Genomic DNA, 21,879 nt, shown 5'->3' on the forward strand with positions numbered 1-21,879 from the left:
AGATCTTATTAAATTCTAATTGAAAGGTTTACATCCGTTGCTAGAATATTGAAAATAAACGTAATATTTTAAGAATGTTGCTAAGCTCACCTCATTGTCTTATTTTTTCACCCACTTGGAAATAATAATTTTGTTGACAAATTTATCCTTGTGTAAAATGACCTCCAAAGACCTAAAGACTAACCAGCCAAGTTTTGCCACATAATTATTAGTTATATACTTTGAAGTTTTGAAACCTAAAACATCATAGTGAGAAGTTGGCGATTGTGCTTTCGCCTTAATGAACATTCCTGAGGGTGTACCGGAAAGGGTGATGAAGAATTTGCGGGTTTGCATTGATTGTCATGTTGCTATTAAGTACATATCGCTAAAAAAAAAAACCGAGAGATCATAGTACATGAAGCTAGTAGATTTCATCACTTTAAAGATGGGAATTGTTCTTGTGGAGATTACTTGTAAGGCTTAAGTGTTCTTCATCTGATTTATGAATGTTTTTAACATTTATTTTCAATTTATTGTAGCACAAGGTTCAGAAATATTCATAGCGTGCGTACGGATTGGAATTCTTTAAATAAATCACGGTGTTAATACAAATAACCTGAGTTCAATGCAATGAAAAATCCTTGTCAGGATATGTATTTGTATGGTCATTGCAATAGGATCTGGTGGTTTTGGTTTCCCCATCCTTGCATTTACTGGTTTCATATTCTTTGGTTGCCAAGGAACCAAAGTGGAGGAAGGCGAACACAATATTGAGTGAGTTGTCAGAATTTTTGTCATGAGGTTTTCATAGAGGATTTTATGGAAGATTTCATAGAAGATTTATATTAAAAAGGATAGTAATAGAGATTCTGCACCGGAGTGGTTTTAAGGCATGGTGGTATTGCGATGGTTGGTGACTGAGGCGGGGAACTGGGTGTCGGTGTGACGTGGTTTTGAGGGTGTTGGCACGTTTGAGATGGGGAAAAACGAGTATTAGGGGTGTAATATTAGATGCAGAAATAAAATTTTGTCTCTAATAGTATTCATTAGGGGCAAAGACATGCAATTGTCTCTATTAAAGTCATAGGGACAAACAATAAACCGCCTCTATTAATTTTATCACTTTTAGGGGCGGAAAAAAACTGCCTTTACTAAAATTAACTATTAGAGGCGAATTCAATTAGCCCCTAATTCAACTAATAATTATTTAAATTTCATTAGAGGCGGATTTTTTTGTACTTATTTATTTAATTTTTTGTTTGTATTTAAGACGGATATGTTTAATTACTAATTAATTTTTACAAAAAAAATAAAAATGAAGGATATTACTATTTACCAGAAAAAAACATTATTTATCTAAACCCTAATTCAAATACTTATAAACATTAATTATCTAAACCCTAATTCCAATACATACCCACTACTACCCTCATTTTTCGCTTTTCACTCTTCCAATGCCGCACAGTTCATCATTTTTCCCGTTTTCCTTCATTTTTCTTCCCATCCCTTCCTCTTGTGCATATTTAGGTCTGGTTTGGTATTGAAATAATTCTGAAAAAATGTGGGTATCAAAAAAAAACTGTAAACTTTTTTGTGTTTGGTAAACATTTAGCTTCAGTTTTTTTTCACAGTTTTGGGTGAAAAATGCCAAAAACATAAAGCTGCAAAACCCAGCTTTGAAAAATCGGTTTTTTTTCACATCTGTTTTACATAAAAGTTTACCAAGCACTATAATACTGTTTTTTTTTTTCAAAAGCACTTTTACAAAAAAGTTTATCAAACACTCTGCTGCTTTATTTTACAGTTACTTATTCTCACATCACAGCAGAATCAAATTTTTTTTTCAAAGCACAGTAATACCAAACCAGCCCTTAACCCCCCCCCCCCCCCCACTCTTTCTTTCATTCTTCATAATCTTTTGTTGTCTATTTTTTCCTTGCTATCCAAGATGACCGAAAGAAAGGTTTGTTAGAGAGAAGATAAATCTTGTTTCATTTGGTTTGATCGAAGCTTTTTTTTTCCATTCTGAATTTTTTGTTTTGCAGGTATACTTGAGGGGTTTTGAATAATTTAGAGTGGAAGAGAATTTCATGAATAGTTTGGAATAGAAATATCATTTGATTGATAGGGAGAAGGAGGTTCTCAAGAATTTTCATTGTAGAGGTAATTGCCTTGTGTTAATCTTTGTTTATTGATTTTTCTTCTACGTTTAATTGATTGTGAAATTCATGATTGATTTTTTCTGTTTGTTCGTATAAATTAGTAAACTATTTGGCTGGGGTGTAAAGAGATGATGAGAACAAATTCACGTCAGCGAAAATGTCACCCATCCTCTATTACGGAGTAACTAAAACCAAGGTCTTAATAATAATTTTCAAAGCCTGCTAATTTATTCATTTACTAGAGCAATCATATTTTTTTTCCTTTAACACTGAATATTCATTCAACGATTTTAAATCGAAATGAAAACTTATCACTCATAAAATAAAAATAAATACTACTAAATTTTAAAACCAAATAACGTGTATATGGTTTTTAAACTATCGTCAATATTTATGCATGAAACCAAAATATTAAAATTCACGAAAATCGAATCTAAAACTTTCTAAATGGTATCGTAGACCCAAGCGGACCCATGGGTATCTTTTTGTTCTACACTAGTTAGACTATCCTGAGCCAGGTCAGCGACGACAAACGCAACACAGAACACGCGCCCCATGGAAAAATGAAATCAAGCCCAAATTCGAACGAAAAACCCTCCCAATCCCAAACTCTTTGATTTTCTCGAGAAAATCCCCAATTTTCTCGAGAAAAAGCAAAATCAAACCAAACTCAAAGGGTCAATATTAATGAGACTCAAGGCGTGGTTTGTGCTCACGGCGCTTGTGCTCGCCGCCGCCGTGATTCAACAAAACGCCGCGTTTGATTCCTCGTCGTCGTCTTCCCGGCGCCAGACTTCGCCGGAGGCTTACGTCACGCTGCTGTACGGAGATGAGTTCCTATTGGGCGTTCGAGTCCTCGGGAAATCGATACGGGACACTGGATCGACCAAGGACATGGTGGCTCTGGTCTCTGATGGCGTCTCCAATTACGCCATGAAGCTTCTCCAGGTGATTAATATTTGTTCCAGTTTCTAATTAAGGAAATTAATTTGAGTTTAGGCTTTTAGTGGAGTTGATATTTCCTTTTGGAGAAGTGTTTTCAGAAAAAAAAGCTGCTTTTTCCTAAGTCGAGTTTTGGTTTTAGTGAAGTTGGATTTAAATGAATAGGGATTTACTGAATCGAAAAGTGATTTGGGAAAAAGCTGAAGTTTGGTGCTTTATCATGAATTGGTTATTTGATTGAGTGATGTTTGAGCTGCGAAAAACAACCCCTGAATCAGATTTTTTTGTAAGCTTGATTAGTTTTGGTGAATGACTGTGCAGGCTGATGGATGGATAGTGGAGAAGATTAGTTTATTGGCAAATCCTAATCAAGTTCGACCGACGAGGTTCTGGGGTGTCTACACAAAGCTCAAAATTTTTAACATGACAAACTACAAGAAAGGTAAAATCTTTGATTTCATAGTTCTCATGTGATATAACAAATCAAAGATGCAATATTTTTAGTTTTAAGAATTTGAAGTTTTACTCTTTTTTTGTGTGTTTCTTATCTCCGGGAGTTTGATTATGTAGTTGTGTATCTTGATGCGGATACTGTTGTTGTCAAGAGCATTGAGGATCTTTTCAAATGCAGTAAATTCTGTGCTAACTTGAAGCATTCTGAGAGGCTGAACTCTGGGGTGATGGTAGTGGAACCATCGGAAACTCTTTTTAATGACATGATGAGACAAGTGACCACTTTGCCTTCTTACACTGGAGGTAACGTAACTCTTCATGTAATTTTAATCACTTTGCAATACCTGCTAGTTCTTTCAGTATAATTCTTTCTCCATCTGTATATGGTATAGAAAACTGTTCTGTACTGTTGGACAGAGTTTAAATGAATTGTCAAACTCAAAGTGAGAAAAAAGTCTGAGCTTTCAAGTCAAGTTTATGTTTAGGAAAAGGAATTTAGTTCAACTTTATTGATATGGTTTTGTAGAAACTGATTTCAGATTAAATTAGATTGCACTGTTGACGTCAATGGCTCAAATAATTTCTGATACATACATGTCACTTTGTCAAAAGGAATTCCGTGGTATCAAGAGTTCCTTGATATCCCTAGTTAAATACTCAAGTGCATGCTTAGTGTCAAGTTGATTGTTATAATGTGTATTACATGTTTCTCAGGCATTAGGTATTCTTTGGAGAAAGCTCTAATCCATTATAGTTGTCCTTCTCTCTAAACTTTTATGTGCCTCATTATTTATTACAGGAGATCAGGGGTTTCTGAATTCATATTATTCTGATTTTCCAAACGCCCATGTCTTTGAGCCAAATTTATCACAAGAGGTGCGAAAGTCTAGACCAGTTCCTAAAATGGAGCGACTTTCCACTTTATACAATGCAGATGTCGGTCTTTATATGCTGGCAAACAAGGTACGTATCAGTAGCTATTCAACATGTTATAGTAATGCTGATCGATTAGTTTGCATGTCTCCACTACCATGCTTCTCGTTAAAGGAGATAATATTTATATTGTGTACTCGTTAGGATTAAGTTTTGGCATTGGAGATGTTATTGGATTTTCAATAGTGAAACCTCAGGGGTGGAACCCAAGTACAACCTTTATACGAGAGTCTAAAGATAAAATAAAAGCAACTCTTTAAGTGGTGCATGTGAAGCTAATTGGATAAAAAAACTGCTAAGAATATCACAGGTTCTGTGGTGCTACTTTCCGACCCATGTATATGGTTGAAGAGGGAACTCCAAATTCGACCAGTAACGGTGTCTTATTTCTACATTTTAGATTAGAATTTTCTTTAGTTTGTCCTTTTGAGCAATAAGGTGATGACACATATGAAGTGGCTAAATGGGAGTGGACCTTTGATTTCTATTTTTTATGCCAATTAAGGTGTCTAATCTGTTTATGTTTTATAATCTCAGTGGATGGTAGATGAAAGTGAACTCCATGTCATTCACTATACACTGGGCCCCCTCAAACCTTGGGATTGGTGGACTTCTTGGCTTTTGAAGCCGGTCGATGTCTGGCAGGTATTGCTTTGAATTCAATTTTCTAGTTATCTATGGTTGTCTGATTTTCCATTTTAATATTATACTGTAACTTTTGCATTCAAAGAGGTTGTAAACAATGACCGTCATTTATACTGCAGAATGTTAGGGTACAGCTTAGGGAAACCCTTCCAGGAACTGGAGGTGGCGGAAATCCAAATGATGCTTTTCTTGTGAAGTTTCTTTTCCTGCTACCATTTTGTGCTCTACTATTTTGTTACTATCGGTCTTGTGTTCAGGTTAGTAATTACATGATCAATTTGGCCTAAATTTTGTTTTCTGGATATCAAGGTGTGTCAATTTTGGTGCAGACAAAGGATTACTTTGGCTCATTGTGTAGAAATTCATTGTATGATCAAATCAAACACATTTACTACAAAATTAGATCTATGGGGACGCTTAATTATACTGTTGTTTCTACATCATCCTCCATCAATCCCAATCATCAGGTTAGATCTTTTGTCTCAATTTTGTTTGTTGAATTGGCCCAATTTTCTTTGACATTCAAGTTCATATATAAGATAAATTCTTCTTTACATTCCAAATTTACTATGTTCTATTGTCATTAGAAATTATTTTTTTGTAAAGACTTATGCTGTGAAACAATCCTTAATGTGTTGCAGACCAAGGTGCCGGTGTACTTGGGTGGGATCTCTATTGTTGTCTGTTTCATGGCTGCCCTGGTGGCCCTTGCCCTTTCTCTTGCAATTGTGCCTCGACAAGTTATGCCATGGACTGGTTTACTATTGATGTACGAGTGGACATTCACAATCTTCTTTATATTATTTGGAGGGTATCTGCATCTAATTTATCAGTGGGGAAAGACAACAGCAGTGCAAGCAGGAACCTCGCCTTCTGGTCCTGAATCAGTTGATTATGACTCTGGAAAAGGTAAGTTGGCTTGGATTAATCCGGTGCCGACATTCACAACCAAGTTCAGCTAATTAGTTCCTTGTTTGATTGTTTATTTGTTTTCCAACTCAAACAACGGTTATTGGATTTGTGATAGGTCATCAACGGCAAGCATCTTTGTGCGATAATGCTACATTCTATTATGGGCTAGGAATGGCTTTTCTGGCCGTTGCTGCGCCATCTTTGCCATGTCTTTTTGGGATAACAGCTCTATTTTTACGGTAATTTGCTTGACCATTCATAGTTTCCTGTGTTACTTTTTCATCTTTGAAAAGAATGCGATTCAAAGAGAACGATGAATGACAATATGTATTACTACGACATTTAACAGGCTGGGTTTGATGGTCGTCGGAGGCCTAGTTTTGGCATCGTTCATGACTTATGCTTCAGAGCACCTTGCAACTAGGTCGTTTTTGAGAGGCTTCGAAGACCGAGATGCTACTAGAAGTAGGAGCTTGTGTTTGTTTTGTTGACCGGCGAGCAAACCGAGTTTGTGTAAACATGTAACTGTAACCAGTGTTTGATTCCTTCTGTTGTAACCTGTTTCACATGGAACTCCCTACGATTAGCTTGTAAAGTATTGCAGAAAGTTTGTTGATTTAAGAATTTTGTTTTGGCTTTCCATGCAAGAAATTTTGTTACATTCACCTAACCTAGCTACTATTTGAATCATTCAAAATGCGCCTCATTTGTGGACAAAATTTAAAGGGTGTGCATAGCACTACCCTTCAAAATACTCCCACTTTGTTAAAGAGTTCTATGTTATGATACGAGCAGACGATGAGGTTGGTATACTATGAATTTAAAATATAATATAAAAATAAGTTAATAATGTGTTATAAGATGGTTGAATTAAGCTACTCAGTACTACGGTCTGGTGGGATTTCTCTTCATTTAAAAGTGAGAGGTCTTAGGTTCGAATGTTGTGGATGACGAATTCGATACCAAATTAGGTTGCCCGTTGTGTGGCTTTACCGAACTCCCTTTCCCCTTAGTGTAAAAATATGGATGTACTAAAAAAAAAAAGATGGCTGAATTAACAAATATCAAGTGTTGTGGTCTATAATTGAATTGAATTGGAGAAAAGTTTTAGTAAGGTAACTTGATCATGTAGTTGGTTAGGCTACTCTGATGAGAATGAGATTTTGTGTCTCATGGATTGTGCTTTCATGGAGAAAAGCTTTAGTAGGGATTGTATTTACGACCTACATTGAATTGCTTTCGAGAAAAGCTTTAGGGTTAGTTTAGGATTGTTGTGTTTTTTTTTTAACTGCTTCTATAGTACTGTGAGAATAAACAGATGTAAAAAAAGTAGGTAAGTGTTTGGTAACTATAATGCTTAAAGTTGGTATTGTTCACATGCTCCAATGAAAAAAAAAACGTTTTTTTGAGAAGCATGTATAGAGTTGCTTTTGCTTTTTGCTATTTTGAACCAATGATTTTGAAAAATAAATATTTATTTTTTCATTTTCCAAACAACTTTTCTAAGAAGTTGCGTTAAAAAAAATTTAAGTAACCCCAAACCGATCTTGTGCTTAGCGGAGTGTACGTATGTGGAGCAATGTATTACTTAAACATAGAGGAGCTTGCTTTTTGAGAGAGTGGCTTTTAACAACTCTTGATCAGATTGTCCTAATAAAGCCTTTCTCTCATATGGAATTGCAGAGGTGGAATCATCTTAACGGAAAAATGTGGAGGTGTTCACTATATGCTTTAACAGTTAAAAAATTAATAAATAAAAAAAGTCTCCCACCATTAGCCGTCGCCGGCCCCTCCACTGATGGAAACACACCTTTTGAATTCAATCAATCCATACGTTTGGATTCAAAAATCTCTTTGAACCAATCCAACTCGCTGAATTTAATAAACCCTAAAGTTGTACGGACAACCCCCCAACAATGTGATTGTTCACCAAGATGCAATATTTCTATGCATAATGGTTCATCATTGTTTTGCCACTTTGAAGGGAAAAAAAGGAGATGCCAAGTCAAAGCTACAACAAGAGTTTTGATTTGGTCCTGGAAGTTGGTCTGTCTTCTCTGATTTGCTCATGGGATTCTGTATCTCAATCAGCTTAAAAGAGTTCAAATATTTTGTATTTATTTTGTATGTTGCAGCTTTGTGCTTTTATTATCAATTGACATGTCTTAATAAACTTAATTTTTTTTAAATTTATTGTTATAAACTTAACACGTATTAATCAATAATAGAGACCACATAAATGTCACACTCAAAATAGGTGCAAAAAATTTGATCTCAGTTAAAAATGAACAGTTATTTATTTCATTTTATTTTTTTATTAGCTTTGTCACTGAGTCTATGATGAGTCACGGACCAATAGAAAAATCAAATTGAATTTGTCTTTTTATTCTTCTTTTTCTTTTGTAGTTGTATATCATTTGGCACTAGGTGACACACATGGTGACTAACTCAACATTTAAATAATGAAAAGGAAAAAAGAAGAGGAAATATGATGGAGGGTTTAGACTTTACTAGTGATCCCTCGTCGTCCTTATCCAAAGTGTATGTATTAGTGGATAAGCATGTACTATAAATATTAACATGAAAAAAAGATGCAGAAAAAGCTACAAATTCATATCCCCCCACATCCCACCCCCACCCAATGTTATGGCTTTTACAATGTGAAAGATGTTGGAGTACCAAAAGATTCCATCTTTCCCATGAAGGTTCAACTTAAAGGGATTGAGATCCTCTTCGGATCTCTTTGTTTGGAGCATGTAAATTGAGAGATTTGGACCGCTTAATTTCAATATCTACGATCCCCATTAGATCATCACACTGACCTCCATCACAAAAACTCAAAAAATTTAACAGTTGGATCTCTTTCTCTTTCTCTTGAATGATCCGAATCTCTCGATCTCTGATAACAAACATAGAGATCCGGAGTGGATCTCATTCGAGAGTGTCCTTTTTTTCATGTAGATAAGTGTTTAATGTAGAGAACATTTTATATTGTTTTACCATTTTTGTGTACCGTCACAGTTGCATTTCTAGCTCTCTTTCAAACATATATAGCTAAAGAAACAGGGATAGATATGAACTAGGAAAGAGGGAGAGGGAGCGAGGAAGGGTTTACAAACATGGCAACGAAATAGGAGGTGTGGCTGGGGAGGAGACCTCTCATTTATACAATGAGAAAGAAATAACCTAAAACACAATCATTTAGCCATGGCATTACTATGCCTCAAATAAAAACGGATAGCTTGCTATGTGTATTCAAGGGACCTATAAGGCACTCACCGACCCCACATGCCCTAAAACCACCTGATTCCCAAAACCATATATTAGCCTTGACTCTCAAATTACTTCTTTGCTATTGCATCATTGGGAAAGAAATCCCTATCCTCCAATCATTCCTTTTTTTTCCCCTCATTTTCTTTTAGGATTCTTCAACAATTCTAAGTTTGTATTGGTAAAGGGTCTACGAATCCATACTAGATTTTGTTCAGCGTGATACGAATTTGCGTTTTTACTATATTATCAATGCACTATACATACACAAATACCGTTAACGAAATTACGTGGCGTTTTATTATTGATGTAAACAAAGCACTCACCTAGAGTAAACGCATGCAACATTTTCCAAATTTCTATAAAATGTAGATATTTTGCATATTGACTAGCATTCCATGTTAGTCCACATTATATGTTACCCAAACATAGAATGCCTAGATATACTGGTACCATCGCATCTGCAGTAGTCCACTTTGCATGTTATATACTAAAGAGGAGTTTAATACATCATCCAAGGTGTTTTCTTCTTCTTTTTTTCCCAACTATTTGGAGCTTGCCCTGCCATATATACCAGGTATACTTCGTCAACATTTTATCATGTCTGCTGGCCCTTCACTTTTTGAGAGATCTCAAATCTTCTTTATTCTTGTGCCCTAGCTAGACATGTGCCGGGGAACAATGGTAGGGGTCACATATTTTAGTCACAAACTAGAAAGTCCTTACTACATCATCTTCTGGTTCAATCTTCCTTCACGTTATCTAGTGATATAAAACTAATCAAGACCCTTGATCATTTTAAAGACGTACACACATAGTTCGTTCTCAGAAATGCTCGAATGTTGTATAAAAATCTGGATGTGAAGATTTCAGATGGGGATATATATATTAATAAATTTGAGAATTTGGATTCCAGCATTTCATTCATTTACCGAAGTTTTTAGGTTTTTGAGATGTTGAAAGATTAAGACTGCTGCTGCCATTCCAGTTAACTGGAAGATGGACAGCTAAAAAACCAGGCAGCCAATCATTCAACGGAATATATATACATGTATATATATTTGTGTGTGTGTGTGTGTGTGTGTGTGTATAGCGTGAAGTTATTCTTTGGAACGAATCAAAACGAAGGAGCCTTTTCATCCAACCACGTACTAAGATTCTATCCTCGACCCTGATCGGCTGATCATGTACGTACAAATTATAGCATTTGGACATCAAGGATTCCAGTTCAGATAAGTATGTAGCGCTTATATAATATGAGAAATAGGAAAAAATAATATAGCAATTGTGAGGTGTCAAGTAGTCAATGATTCATTAATCAATAAGATCTTACTCTCACGGAAAATACAAGCAAATCTTTTAGTAAATGCATAAAGATAGAGAAAAACAAAAGAAACCACAAAATTATATCTATTTTCTGTTCAACCTGCTACAGGAGCTAACATATTGCCATAATTTATTTCAGTAATTCCTCCATAAATTATTTTCCTGGCAACCAAGCCGAGAATCAGGAGAAAAGGTCATTCATCCGGTGAAAAGAAAGGAAAGAAAGAGGTCAGGGAATATTAAGGATGATATAGTAACTATTTTATATATATCATATATGATAAGCCAAGAATATCAGACTTGCCTGAGTTTACATTTCCTCAAGTTCATCACCTTTCTTTACTGCTGTAAATTAGGTCATGGCTGAAAGATGATGAAAACCCTAAATCCTCCTCTCACCGTCCTCCTCCTCCTCCTCCTCCTCCTCCTCCGGCCCCCAACTTTTCGACATCGAAGACTGATAATCTCCTCTTGATGACATTCCTCTCAGCTTTTGAAGCACCATCGCCATCTTTCCTTGGACAAATTCAGTGACACCAAAAGAAAGAAATTGAACGACGACAGAGACTGATCCTGTGAATTCCTTCAGAAACTGGTCACTTAGGTAGAAGTTAGAATTAAGGTGTAGAGAGAGAGAGAGAGAGAGAGAGAGGGTGAAGCCATACAATTTGGCGTGGTTGGTCATGCTTATATAATGAGACGGATGAAACAAAGGTGTGAAAATGATATAATTTAGGCCACGTACGTACATGGGGAGGACCTACTTCACATGTCCTCGATGTGTTTATAGATAATAGGAATATCCATTAAGTAAAGAAGCACCCCCTCCCTTATAATTTAAAGTTGGAATCTGAGGTGACCTATCCAGTTTGGATCCACGTACCAAACATTAATTAAAACAAAAACAATATTCATTTTTGAGCTTTAGTTGGCCAAAACCTACGAGAGATTTTTTAGCGTGACTGTTACACGAGGTGGTACATCATGTGTCTTTATATAAATGGTGAGTTATGTATGTTAAAAAGTTAATAACTTAAAAATTAAAAAATTTCACCACTTACATAAAAACAGGTGGTGTACCATCTGTATTCCATTTACAACTAAAAATTTCTCCTATTGAACAACCTAAACTGGCCTCTAATTAAGTCAATCACTAGGGTTTTAATAACAATAACAATAACACAAGATAGATCTCGGTTGTTTCATCTAATTGAGACATTCTATATAAGAATTGGCAGCATTAGTTTGGTTGCTTATGTAATTGTTCTAGAGGTTCTTGTAGTTTTCCCTCTTTGACTTTGCGAGCCATCCTCGAGCGTCTTCCGGTGATGGAATCGGGTCCGGCACGCGGATGTTGTCTCCCACTTATCAATTAAGCTTTGAACTAGTAAATGGTGGGTGTCCTATTAAAAGAAAAAGAACTTCTTCAATTTCAACGAACTTATAACTTTTTTTTTTAACTTTTATTAGATTAAATGGAGTAAGCGTTGTGACTTGTGTCAATGGTCTTCAACTCTTCAATCTCAATTGTTGAAAGGATTAGTTTTTTAGTACATCATTTATATTTGATTGTTGTGTCCTCAATCTTTAACGGCGTCAATTTTTAATTTTGATCAGTTCAACAATTGAGATTTAATTTTTGATCATTTTAACAAGTTTTCTTTAAATCCATTTCAATTAGGTTAAATTCGTCATTTTCATGATGCATTATGAAAGAAACATAGGGATGCTTATGTCCATAATAGGTGTGTCATGCATGACAAAGAGTCACATTATCGACTCATTCTTTTTTATCTGTCGTGTCATAATAATTTAGAATCATTATTCCAAGGTAGGCATGGTATAAACTTTTAGTATTGCTTAAGGTCTCATAAAAGATAATCAACCTTGTTTCTTTAGCTAATAATTATATAAAAATCTAATCTAATTTATCATGCATATACACTTTCATCCTCCTTTGTTTGATCACATTTTGAAGGAACCGAATCTTAAACCTTAAATCCTAACTCATTATGTCAATTTTTCTCATTACTTTCCAATTCAACTTTTCTCACCATTTGAACTAGCCGAGAGGACTTAGTACCCTCCATCCGTTTTAATGAAGATACAACAATAACAATAAAGTTTTATTTTACTAAGTGGGATCAGCTGCATGAATCCTAAAAAACTACTATGTTCAGTTTTGCATCAAATATTCTGTTAGCTTTACGTACTCTATATCTTTTGTTAATGGAGATAGATACCATTAATTTGTAAGGACTCGTTAGTGGGGAGGGTTTACTGTAAACATGTGGTTTGAATAATTAACAAGGATTAAGGACAAGAGTTAACAAAGTCAAGGGCACGTCTGTTGGATTTGTTCAGATTGATTGGTGGATGTTTCAAGTAAAGTGCGGGACTTTTTATTAATTAAAACCTAATTTTGGGTTGGACGGGACGAAACTGGATCCCCTCCGGACCTAAAGGAACTGAACCCACTCATTAAATGATTCAGACCATTGAAATTTGATCCAACTGCTACAAACAAGGGTTCCTCTAAAAGTTATAATAATTATAGCCGTTTGATCAAATTTCAATAGTCCGGATCATTTGATTATTGGGTTCAGTTCCTTTGGGTCCAGAGGGGATCCGGTTCCCGGACCAAATGCTAATCTAATCAACCCTACAAATGCAACTGAAAAAACTCACGAACCAATCGGATTTCGGAACATGTCGAAACACACAGAGGTTAAGTGCATCAGAATTCAGAACCTAAAAGCTACAACCCAACTCGAAAGTTTGCTTTAAAAAAAGGAAAAGAAACTCAACTTAATAATGATTTTATGAAATCTTCAGAACGAAGCACATCATTAACTGTGACGATGATGGTTTAATCCTAAACAGTTTTTAAACAACAATCTCGTACAACTGGGCAAACTACCCCACCATATATCACGATTTCCACCAAACAAAATTTTCTACCTTGACACCGTTAAAAAAGAAAAAGGAAAGAAAATTGAATTTCTAGGAAGCCAAATTCTTCTAAATTTAATGCACAAGGACAAACATCTCTAATCATGCTCTGTAGTCTCGAGTCAAATTTTAATTGAAGGGTTGTGATTGTCACACACCCTTAATTACTTTTTCCACACCCCTTCCTATATTTTTTTTAGTACTTAATTGGTATCCTCCTATTTAATCTTCCATATATACCCCTCCCTATTTAATCTTTCATTAATTACCATAAAAAAATAGGAAGGGTATATATGGAAGATTAAATAGTAGGATACCAATTAACTATTAAAAAATAGGAAGGGGTGTGGGAAAAGTAGTTAAGGATGTGTGAAAATCACAACCCTAATTGAAAAGTTACTTTAAGAGCTCCTTGTAAATTTCAACTCCAATTATACTCTCTAATTTAGGGAGTCATAATAATTGTGAACCAATAGGATTAAATTTTTTATTTAAAATTAATATTGTAATAATTAATGCTAGGAGCTCCTTTCTCACTCCATAGATTAGGAGCTCCTAGAAGTTTGGCTATACTAGGAGCATGATAGGAAGTGTGATTCAAGAAAATTTTCAACTTTTTTTAATATTTTGGTGAGCTAGCTCATTTAGAGGACCCATTGAAGATGTTTTAAGCGTGATATGTGAAAAAGTAGGAATTGTTAGTTAAAAGAAAAGGGGAAGTTTCTATTAGGGTTAGCTCAGTAGTGAGAGGGAGTAAGAATGAAGGGTAAGAGTACGTTAGACTTAGAGTTGAAAACTCTCTAATGTGACCAAAGAAAATACAAGGTTTTTTAACATGTCGATGTTATAAACCACCCATGTGTTGGGGAATGAGATCGAGCACACAACTATGGCCTAACGGTGTCCAATTTTCACTTCATTAGAAGAGGCTTCAGATTTAATTCGTATGGATATGAAAACGATATATATTTGTATTGAGTTAAATCAAAGACGGAGTTAGAAACTTTATAGGTGTGGGTTAATATATTCTGTGTTGGAGCATGAAGTGTATGTTATATATAGGGTGGGGCAAAAAATTTGTATTTCACAAATTTATGCTACATATTAGTAGCTTATTCTATTTTTTTTTTCCAAGAATTGCACTAGGTTATTGCCCCTGAGATGAGAGCCTATAAATAGCTCCGTCCTTGGGTTCAAATACTAAATTGTGATTCACTGTTAAGTATCGTTGTAACTTGTCGTATCTTATCATTCATAAAATAAAAAATAAATAAAAAAAGAACAAACAAAGTAGAGAGTTCAGATGTAAAGATGGACACACTACTATTAATCAACTGTCTAAGCCTTCCTTACATGGAATCGATTATCATCCTTGTTTTATTAGTTCAAAACATAAACAAATGACAAGATGTAGTGGTCAACCTGTCTTTACTTCACTCATTTATCCATTTGTTCACTATACACTATAGAATTATTAGAGAGTTTTTGTTTCATATTTCTTCCCCTCCAATTGCTTTGACATTGATGTTGGACTTGTTATGACTCCACTTGTCGAAACACAAGACTCACGTGGCCGTCTAAGAGCTTTTTTTGAAAGTGCTTTGAGACAACTAAAAGTACTTTCGACTAGTTTGACAGAAAAAAGTGAAATGTTTTTTTTTAAATTTTTTTATATAACGATGTTCATCATTATCATTTATTCATGTGAGTCAACTTGAGTTATCTCACTTACAAGTGAAGAAAAATATCATTAAACCGTAATACTAGTTTGTACAATAGGGGTGCGTTTGTTGCGCCGGACTGTCTCGGACTGGACTAGCTGCCGGGACTAAGCTGGACTGGCTTAGACTGGACTAAGCTGGACTAACTTAGTGAAGCGTTTGGTGCAGTCTCGGACTAAGAAGCAGGATAAGAAAAACAATATTGTTCACCAGATTTGTGTTTGCTTAGACTAGGACTACAAATTTTTGTCATTGTGTAATAGAGTAATGCTACAAATCTCATGATATGGGTTAATTGGAGCATATTTTTGCCATGTATATTATGAATCTTAAAAAAAATTGACAATTGTTTTGTTTCTATTACCTGCTAATAGAATTGGGTTTAATTTGCAAATGTAGCTTGATTTAAACTCTATCACCCAACAGAAGAAAAATAATAGTGGCCAATACATGCAACTTCAACAAATACAAGTACATAAGATCTCCATAATTTAGAAAATCCTAGTTAACATTAGTTAACATTAGCCAAAATAGATCTCCATAATTTACAAAATGGCTAGTAAACATAAGCCAAAATACTAGTGCAAAGCTAAGTTATAAGTCATAACATAAGACTGTATGATTAATAAAATACATCCATGTTAACGTTAATAAAATACATCCATGTTAACATTAGCCAAAATCCTCATCCGCTTGCGTTGTCTCTTAAAAGTCTTTGGACGAACACTTTCTTGAGTTCCGGTTTGATTGCCCTGAACACTCCCACATTTTTTGGTTTATCCAAAATAAGAGACAATGCATCAATTTGATCCATAGGAGAGAGACCCATTGCTTCAAGTTCATTAGCTATGTCAGTATGATCTGCAGTACCTTGAACTAAAGCTTCAGTTACCATTTGCATCCTCTTCCCACTTTCAACATAAAAATCTTTCAGTCCACTGATAATTGCCTCGGTTCCATCACTTGAACTTCCCACAGCTCTTTTCCTCTTTCTTTGGCTATTTTCAGATGGGGTGCTTTGTTGGCTTTGTTGGTTCATTGAAGAAACAAAATTATCACCTCCAATATCACTTTCACCAACATGATCATGACTTTGTTCCTCCACCATTTGAGCAGGGGTTTCGGCTACATTACCCGTAGCCCGATCTTTTCCAAATATATATGCAAATCTATCAAACAGTGGAAAAGGTTTGCTTCTCCATCCATCGGCTTCTTTATTTCTCTAAGATTATATCAACATAGCAAAACTAAAATTTAGCATGCGTAACAAATATAGGAGCAAGAATATAACTAATGCATAAATAAAATAGGATATGAACCTGCACATAAGTTTGCCATGCGTCATCACTGTCAACTTCAACGCACTTTTTGACATCATTCCATGCAAATCCACTTGTGTTTATCATGTCAACGACCATACTATATGTTTTTTTCCATTTCTTCAACTTGGACTCAATATGTGGATTTGCCTTTATATTTGAATGAGGACATAAAACATTGACAGCTTTTGCTATTTCAACCAAAGTACCTTGTTTGAAAGCACCGGTGTCACACCGTTGCTTCCGAGCAACAAAATCCTCAAGAACTCCTAGTAATACTTCTTCCTCAAATGCTTCCCATTTACGCCTTCTTCCTTTTGGCTCTTGAGTAGCATTCAAAATATTTTCGTTATCCATACCTAAACAAAAAATATTTTAATGAAGGAAAATACCATACAAATAATCAATTTGCATAATATCCAATCAACTTGCATAATATCCAATCAACTTGCATAATATCCAATTAATTTGCATACCATCCAATCATTGTGCTAATATCTAACAAATGCATGATAAAAAGGAATACTAAAATAAAATGTTATCATTAAAACATATAGCTAGTTCGGTTGCTGGTTCCTAATTGCTCTCCACTCATTATACATTTCCTCAGCCATATCATTCCTCATTGCAGTCCACTGGTCCGATGATTGAACACTACCAACATATTCACCTTCTTCTGTATTTTGTCCATCTTCTATTATTGGCAAATTCTCCATTGGATCTACTAACATCTCTTGCCTAATAAGATTGTGTAGTAGGCAACAAGCGGTAATTATTCGACCTTGTGTCCTTATCGGATAGAAAGATGGACTCCTTAGTATCGACCACCTTCCTTTTAGCAAGCCAAAACAGCGTTCAATTACATTCCTTGCCTTAGAATGCTTCATGTTAAAATATTCTTCCTTATTAGAAGGTGTTCGTCCCTCCCATTCAGATAAATGATAAGGTATTCCTCTATAGGGTGCAAGGAATCCTTCACCATTTGTATAACCACCATCTACAAGGTAATAACAACCTAATGAAAAAAAAAACAGACCTTATTAGTGTTTTGTAGTTGACAAACAGAACTAAACCTAACTTAGAAAGTTGAGACTAAGTAATAATCTTACCCGCTGGTACCTTAAAACCATTAGGCCTACTAATTGCATCATGTAGCACTCTAGAGTCTGATGCGGAACCCTCCCACCCCGGAAACACATATATGAACTGCATATCTCCTGAACACACACCTAACACATTAGTTGCGACTCGACCCTTTCTTGTTCGGTATCTTGGTTTGTCAATTTCAGGTACATGCACATCAATGTGTGTTCCATCCAATGCTCCCAAGCAATTCTTAAAAATAAAAAATAAAAAACTTTTTGTTAATTTATACAAAGGGAATGAAGAGTTAAAGCTTAAGGAAAATGAAAAATATTTCTCATCATACCTTAAAACATCGCCACCTAGCATCTGTAGAATCAATAGGCACAGGCTGTGGGACTTTTAGTAGGAAACCTTGTAATCGCAAAATTCCTTGCAATACGCTATTGAAATACCTACTTATAGTCTCTCCCGACCTATAAAATCTACCGCCAACACTACGATTCTTAGTATGATGTGCTAATATTTGTAAAGTCATACACACCTGTTCCTCTACAGACACCAAACCATCAGTTTTTACCCTCCCATCTTGACGAAGTAAGTCGCATAATATGCCAAAAGTCCTTCTATCCATTCTCAATTCGTTAACACATTCAGTATCAGTATTCCCTATTATACCATTCAGATAACACAAACTAATCTCTCGTCTAATAAGTGAACGGTTAGTCAATGTGGGTCGTTCAACATGTCTCTGTTTGCCACGTAGCATCATCACCACAAGAATCGTACAAATACAAATTGTTTCCAAATAAGACATCTCTAACAATAAGATCAATAAAAGCTTCCTTCGATCCATATCTATCCAAACAAAAAAAAAACAAAAAACAAATTAACTAAATCATTAACCCGAGGCAACAAATATACATATGGCGTTGAAAAAAAAAAGTTTTCATTAACCCGAGGCATCATATTCAAAATGTTCTACTCTTATACATCTATAAACATGTGTCTAAGAACACTAGTATGAGGATTGCTATCATTGCTAGGCATTGCATGTGAAAAGGGAAATTAAAGGACACCTGTAATGCAGTAGCCTTAGCCTTAGCCTTCCGTTTATGCTCCTCTTCTCTGCAACCAACAACCACAACAAATTGCAATTCAGCATCAACCCCACACAATACAAAACATTCACATTGTATACACAGTACATACATACACACTGCAAACACAGTACATACATACACACACTACATACACTGCATACACTACACACACTACATACACTACACACACTACATACACTACACACATACACTGCATACACTACACACACACCCTGCAAGTACACACACAGTGCATACATACATACACACACTGCATACACCCTGCATACACCCTGCATACATACACACTGCATACACAGTACACAAACACACACACACACTACATACACTACACTTACACACACACTGCATACACTACACACACACCCTGCATACACACTGCACACACACACACTCACACTCACACACTGCACACACACACACACACTGCATACATACTGCATACACACACACACACTGCATATATACACACACACTGCATACATACACACACACTCACACTTACACACACTGCATACATACTGCATACATACACATACACTGCATACATACTACATACATACACACACACACACTGCATACATACACACACACTCACACTTACACACACACTGCACACACACACACTCACACTCACACACTGCATATATACACACACACACACTGCGCACACACACACACACTGCACACACTGCATAGACACACACACACTGCACACACTGCATAGACACACACACATTGCATACACACTCACACACAAACTGCACACACACACACAAACTGCATACACACTCACACACACACTGCACACACACACACACACTGCATACACACACACACACTCACACTCACACACTAAACACAGTCACACACACACACACACTGGACACACACATACACACACTGCATATATACACACACACACAAACTGCACACACACACTGCATACACACACAAATTGCACACACACACAAACTGCACACACACACACTGCATACACACACAAACTGCACACACACACAAACTGCACACACACACACACTACATACACACACACACACTGCACACACACTCACACTCACACACACTCACACTCACACACTGAACACAGTGACACACACACACATACGGGGACAGAGTGCAACAAACTCTTACCCTCACACACACACTCTGTTTTTATACTCACACACACACACTGCATACATACTTGCATACACACACACTGCACACACACACACACACTGCACACACACACACACGCACACACACACACACACTGCATACATACTGCATACATACACACACACACACACTGCGCACACACACACACTGCACACACTGCATAGACACACACACACTGCACACACTACATACACACTCACACACACACTGCACACACACACACAAACTGCATACACACTCACACACACACTGCACACACACACACACACTGCATACACACACACACTGCACACACACTCACACTCACACACACTCACACTCACACTTACACTCACACTCACACACAAACACACACACACACTGCACACTTACACTCACACTCACACTCACACTCACACTCACACTCACACTTACACACACACTGCATACATACTGCATACATACACACACACACTGCATACATACTACATACATACACACACACACACAAACTGCACACACACACTGCATACACACTGAACACAGTCACACACACACACACACTGGACACACACATACACACACACACAAACTGCACACACACACTGCATACACACACAAATTGCACACACACACAAACTGCACACACACACACTGCATACACACACAAACTGCACACACACACAAACTGCACACACACACACACTACATACACACACACACTGCACACACACTCACACTCACACACACTCACACTCACACACTGCATACACACTCACACACACACTGCACACACACACACACAAACTGCATACACACTCACACACACACTGCACACACACACACACTGCATACACACACACACTGCACACACACTCACACTCACACACACTCACACTCACACTTACACTCACACTCACACACAAACACACACACACACACAAACACTTACACTCACACTCACACTCACACACACATTTTACACACACAACTCACACACACATTTTACACACACAACTCACACACATACACACAAAAACAGATTACACACACACACACGGACATATTACACACACATTTTACACACACAACTCACACACACACTGCAAATAACACAGGTTACACACACACACACGGATAGATTACACACACATTTTACACACACAACTCACACACACACAGATATTACACAGGTTACACAGATTACATACACACACACACACACAAACACACTCACACACACACAAACACACAGACAAATTTTTTTTCAGTACACACAAACACACACACAGAGAGCATACACCTGAGACTAATCTCAATTTCATCTTATGAAAACCCCATATTCTAATCTCAATTTCACCTAAATAACAAAACCCTAATTTGTTCAATTGCAAATCCACTTGTATATTATGAATTTCTCAAACCCAAAACAACAAAATCAAATAAACCTCAGTTAATATCACAAACAAATCCACACAAATCGACGAAAAAAAATCCAAGATTCGAAGCTTACCGACTAGAGGCAGATGACAGCGACCAGATGCAAGGATGACGATGAGCGTGAGGACGATGTGGGAGCACGGCAAGGACGACGACGAGGGCAGACGCAGAGATGAGGACGATGTGGGATGTGAGATGTGGGAAGACGCGGTTTCTCTGGCTTACGAGTCCGCCCGAATTTGGGATCCCTCGTGAAGAACGGCTAAGCCCCCCCTTAGTCCTAGCGAATCCCACCTAAGCTCATTAAAGCTAATCCCGGTACCCACCAAACACTGGACTATAGTCTAGTCCAGTCCAGTCCCAGCGAATCCTGTCAAACAAACGTGCCCTAGAAGTCTTTTTAAAAGAAGCACTGGTTTAGAATTACAAAAACACATAATTATGTAAAGTGTTT

The 21,879-nt window shown here is 36.5% G+C and overlaps 2 protein-coding genes across 3 annotated transcripts; one reads left to right on the top strand and one right to left on the bottom strand.

Annotated features, from left to right (window-relative positions):
- Positions 1-359: 359 nt before the first annotated feature.
- Positions 360-6,699, top strand: LOC103434222 (inositol phosphorylceramide glucuronosyltransferase 1). The gene is made up of 12 exons (XM_070820079.1): positions 360-455; positions 2,028-2,145; positions 2,663-3,092; positions 3,408-3,528; positions 3,657-3,842; positions 4,339-4,502; positions 5,010-5,117; positions 5,237-5,374; positions 5,447-5,584; positions 5,759-6,026; positions 6,145-6,268; positions 6,379-6,699. The coding sequence occupies exons 3-12, from the start codon at positions 2,832-2,834 to the stop codon at positions 6,518-6,520; spliced, it is 1,650 nt and encodes a 549-aa protein (XP_070676180.1). The 5' UTR covers positions 360-455; positions 2,028-2,145; positions 2,663-2,831; the 3' UTR covers positions 6,521-6,699.
- A 9,065-nt stretch (positions 6,700-15,764) lies between these two features.
- Positions 15,765-21,533, bottom strand: LOC139195381 (protein ANTAGONIST OF LIKE HETEROCHROMATIN PROTEIN 1-like). 2 transcript variants are annotated; one of them, XM_070820901.1, is made up of 5 exons: positions 21,499-21,533; positions 18,780-18,828; positions 18,047-18,558; positions 17,727-17,952; positions 17,025-17,632 (listed from the first exon to the last, which is right to left on the bottom strand). In XM_070820901.1, the coding sequence occupies exons 3-5, from the start codon at positions 18,554-18,556 to the stop codon at positions 17,175-17,177; spliced, it is 1,194 nt and encodes a 397-aa protein (XP_070677002.1). In that variant the 5' UTR covers positions 18,557-18,558; positions 18,780-18,828; positions 21,499-21,533; the 3' UTR covers positions 17,025-17,174. The 2 variants fall into 2 exon arrangements, with proteins under 2 accessions (XP_070677003.1, XP_070677002.1); XM_070820902.1 differs by lacking the exons at positions 17,025-17,632; positions 17,727-17,952; positions 18,047-18,558 and adding exons at positions 15,765-16,520; positions 16,618-16,976 and having other exon boundaries at positions 21,499-21,532.
- Positions 21,534-21,879: the final 346 nt, after the last annotated feature.

The sequence above is a fragment of the Malus domestica genome, chromosome 04 (assembly GCF_042453785.1).
Source record: "Malus domestica chromosome 04, GDT2T_hap1".
Lineage (NCBI taxonomy): Eukaryota > Viridiplantae > Streptophyta > Magnoliopsida > Rosales > Rosaceae > Malus > Malus domestica.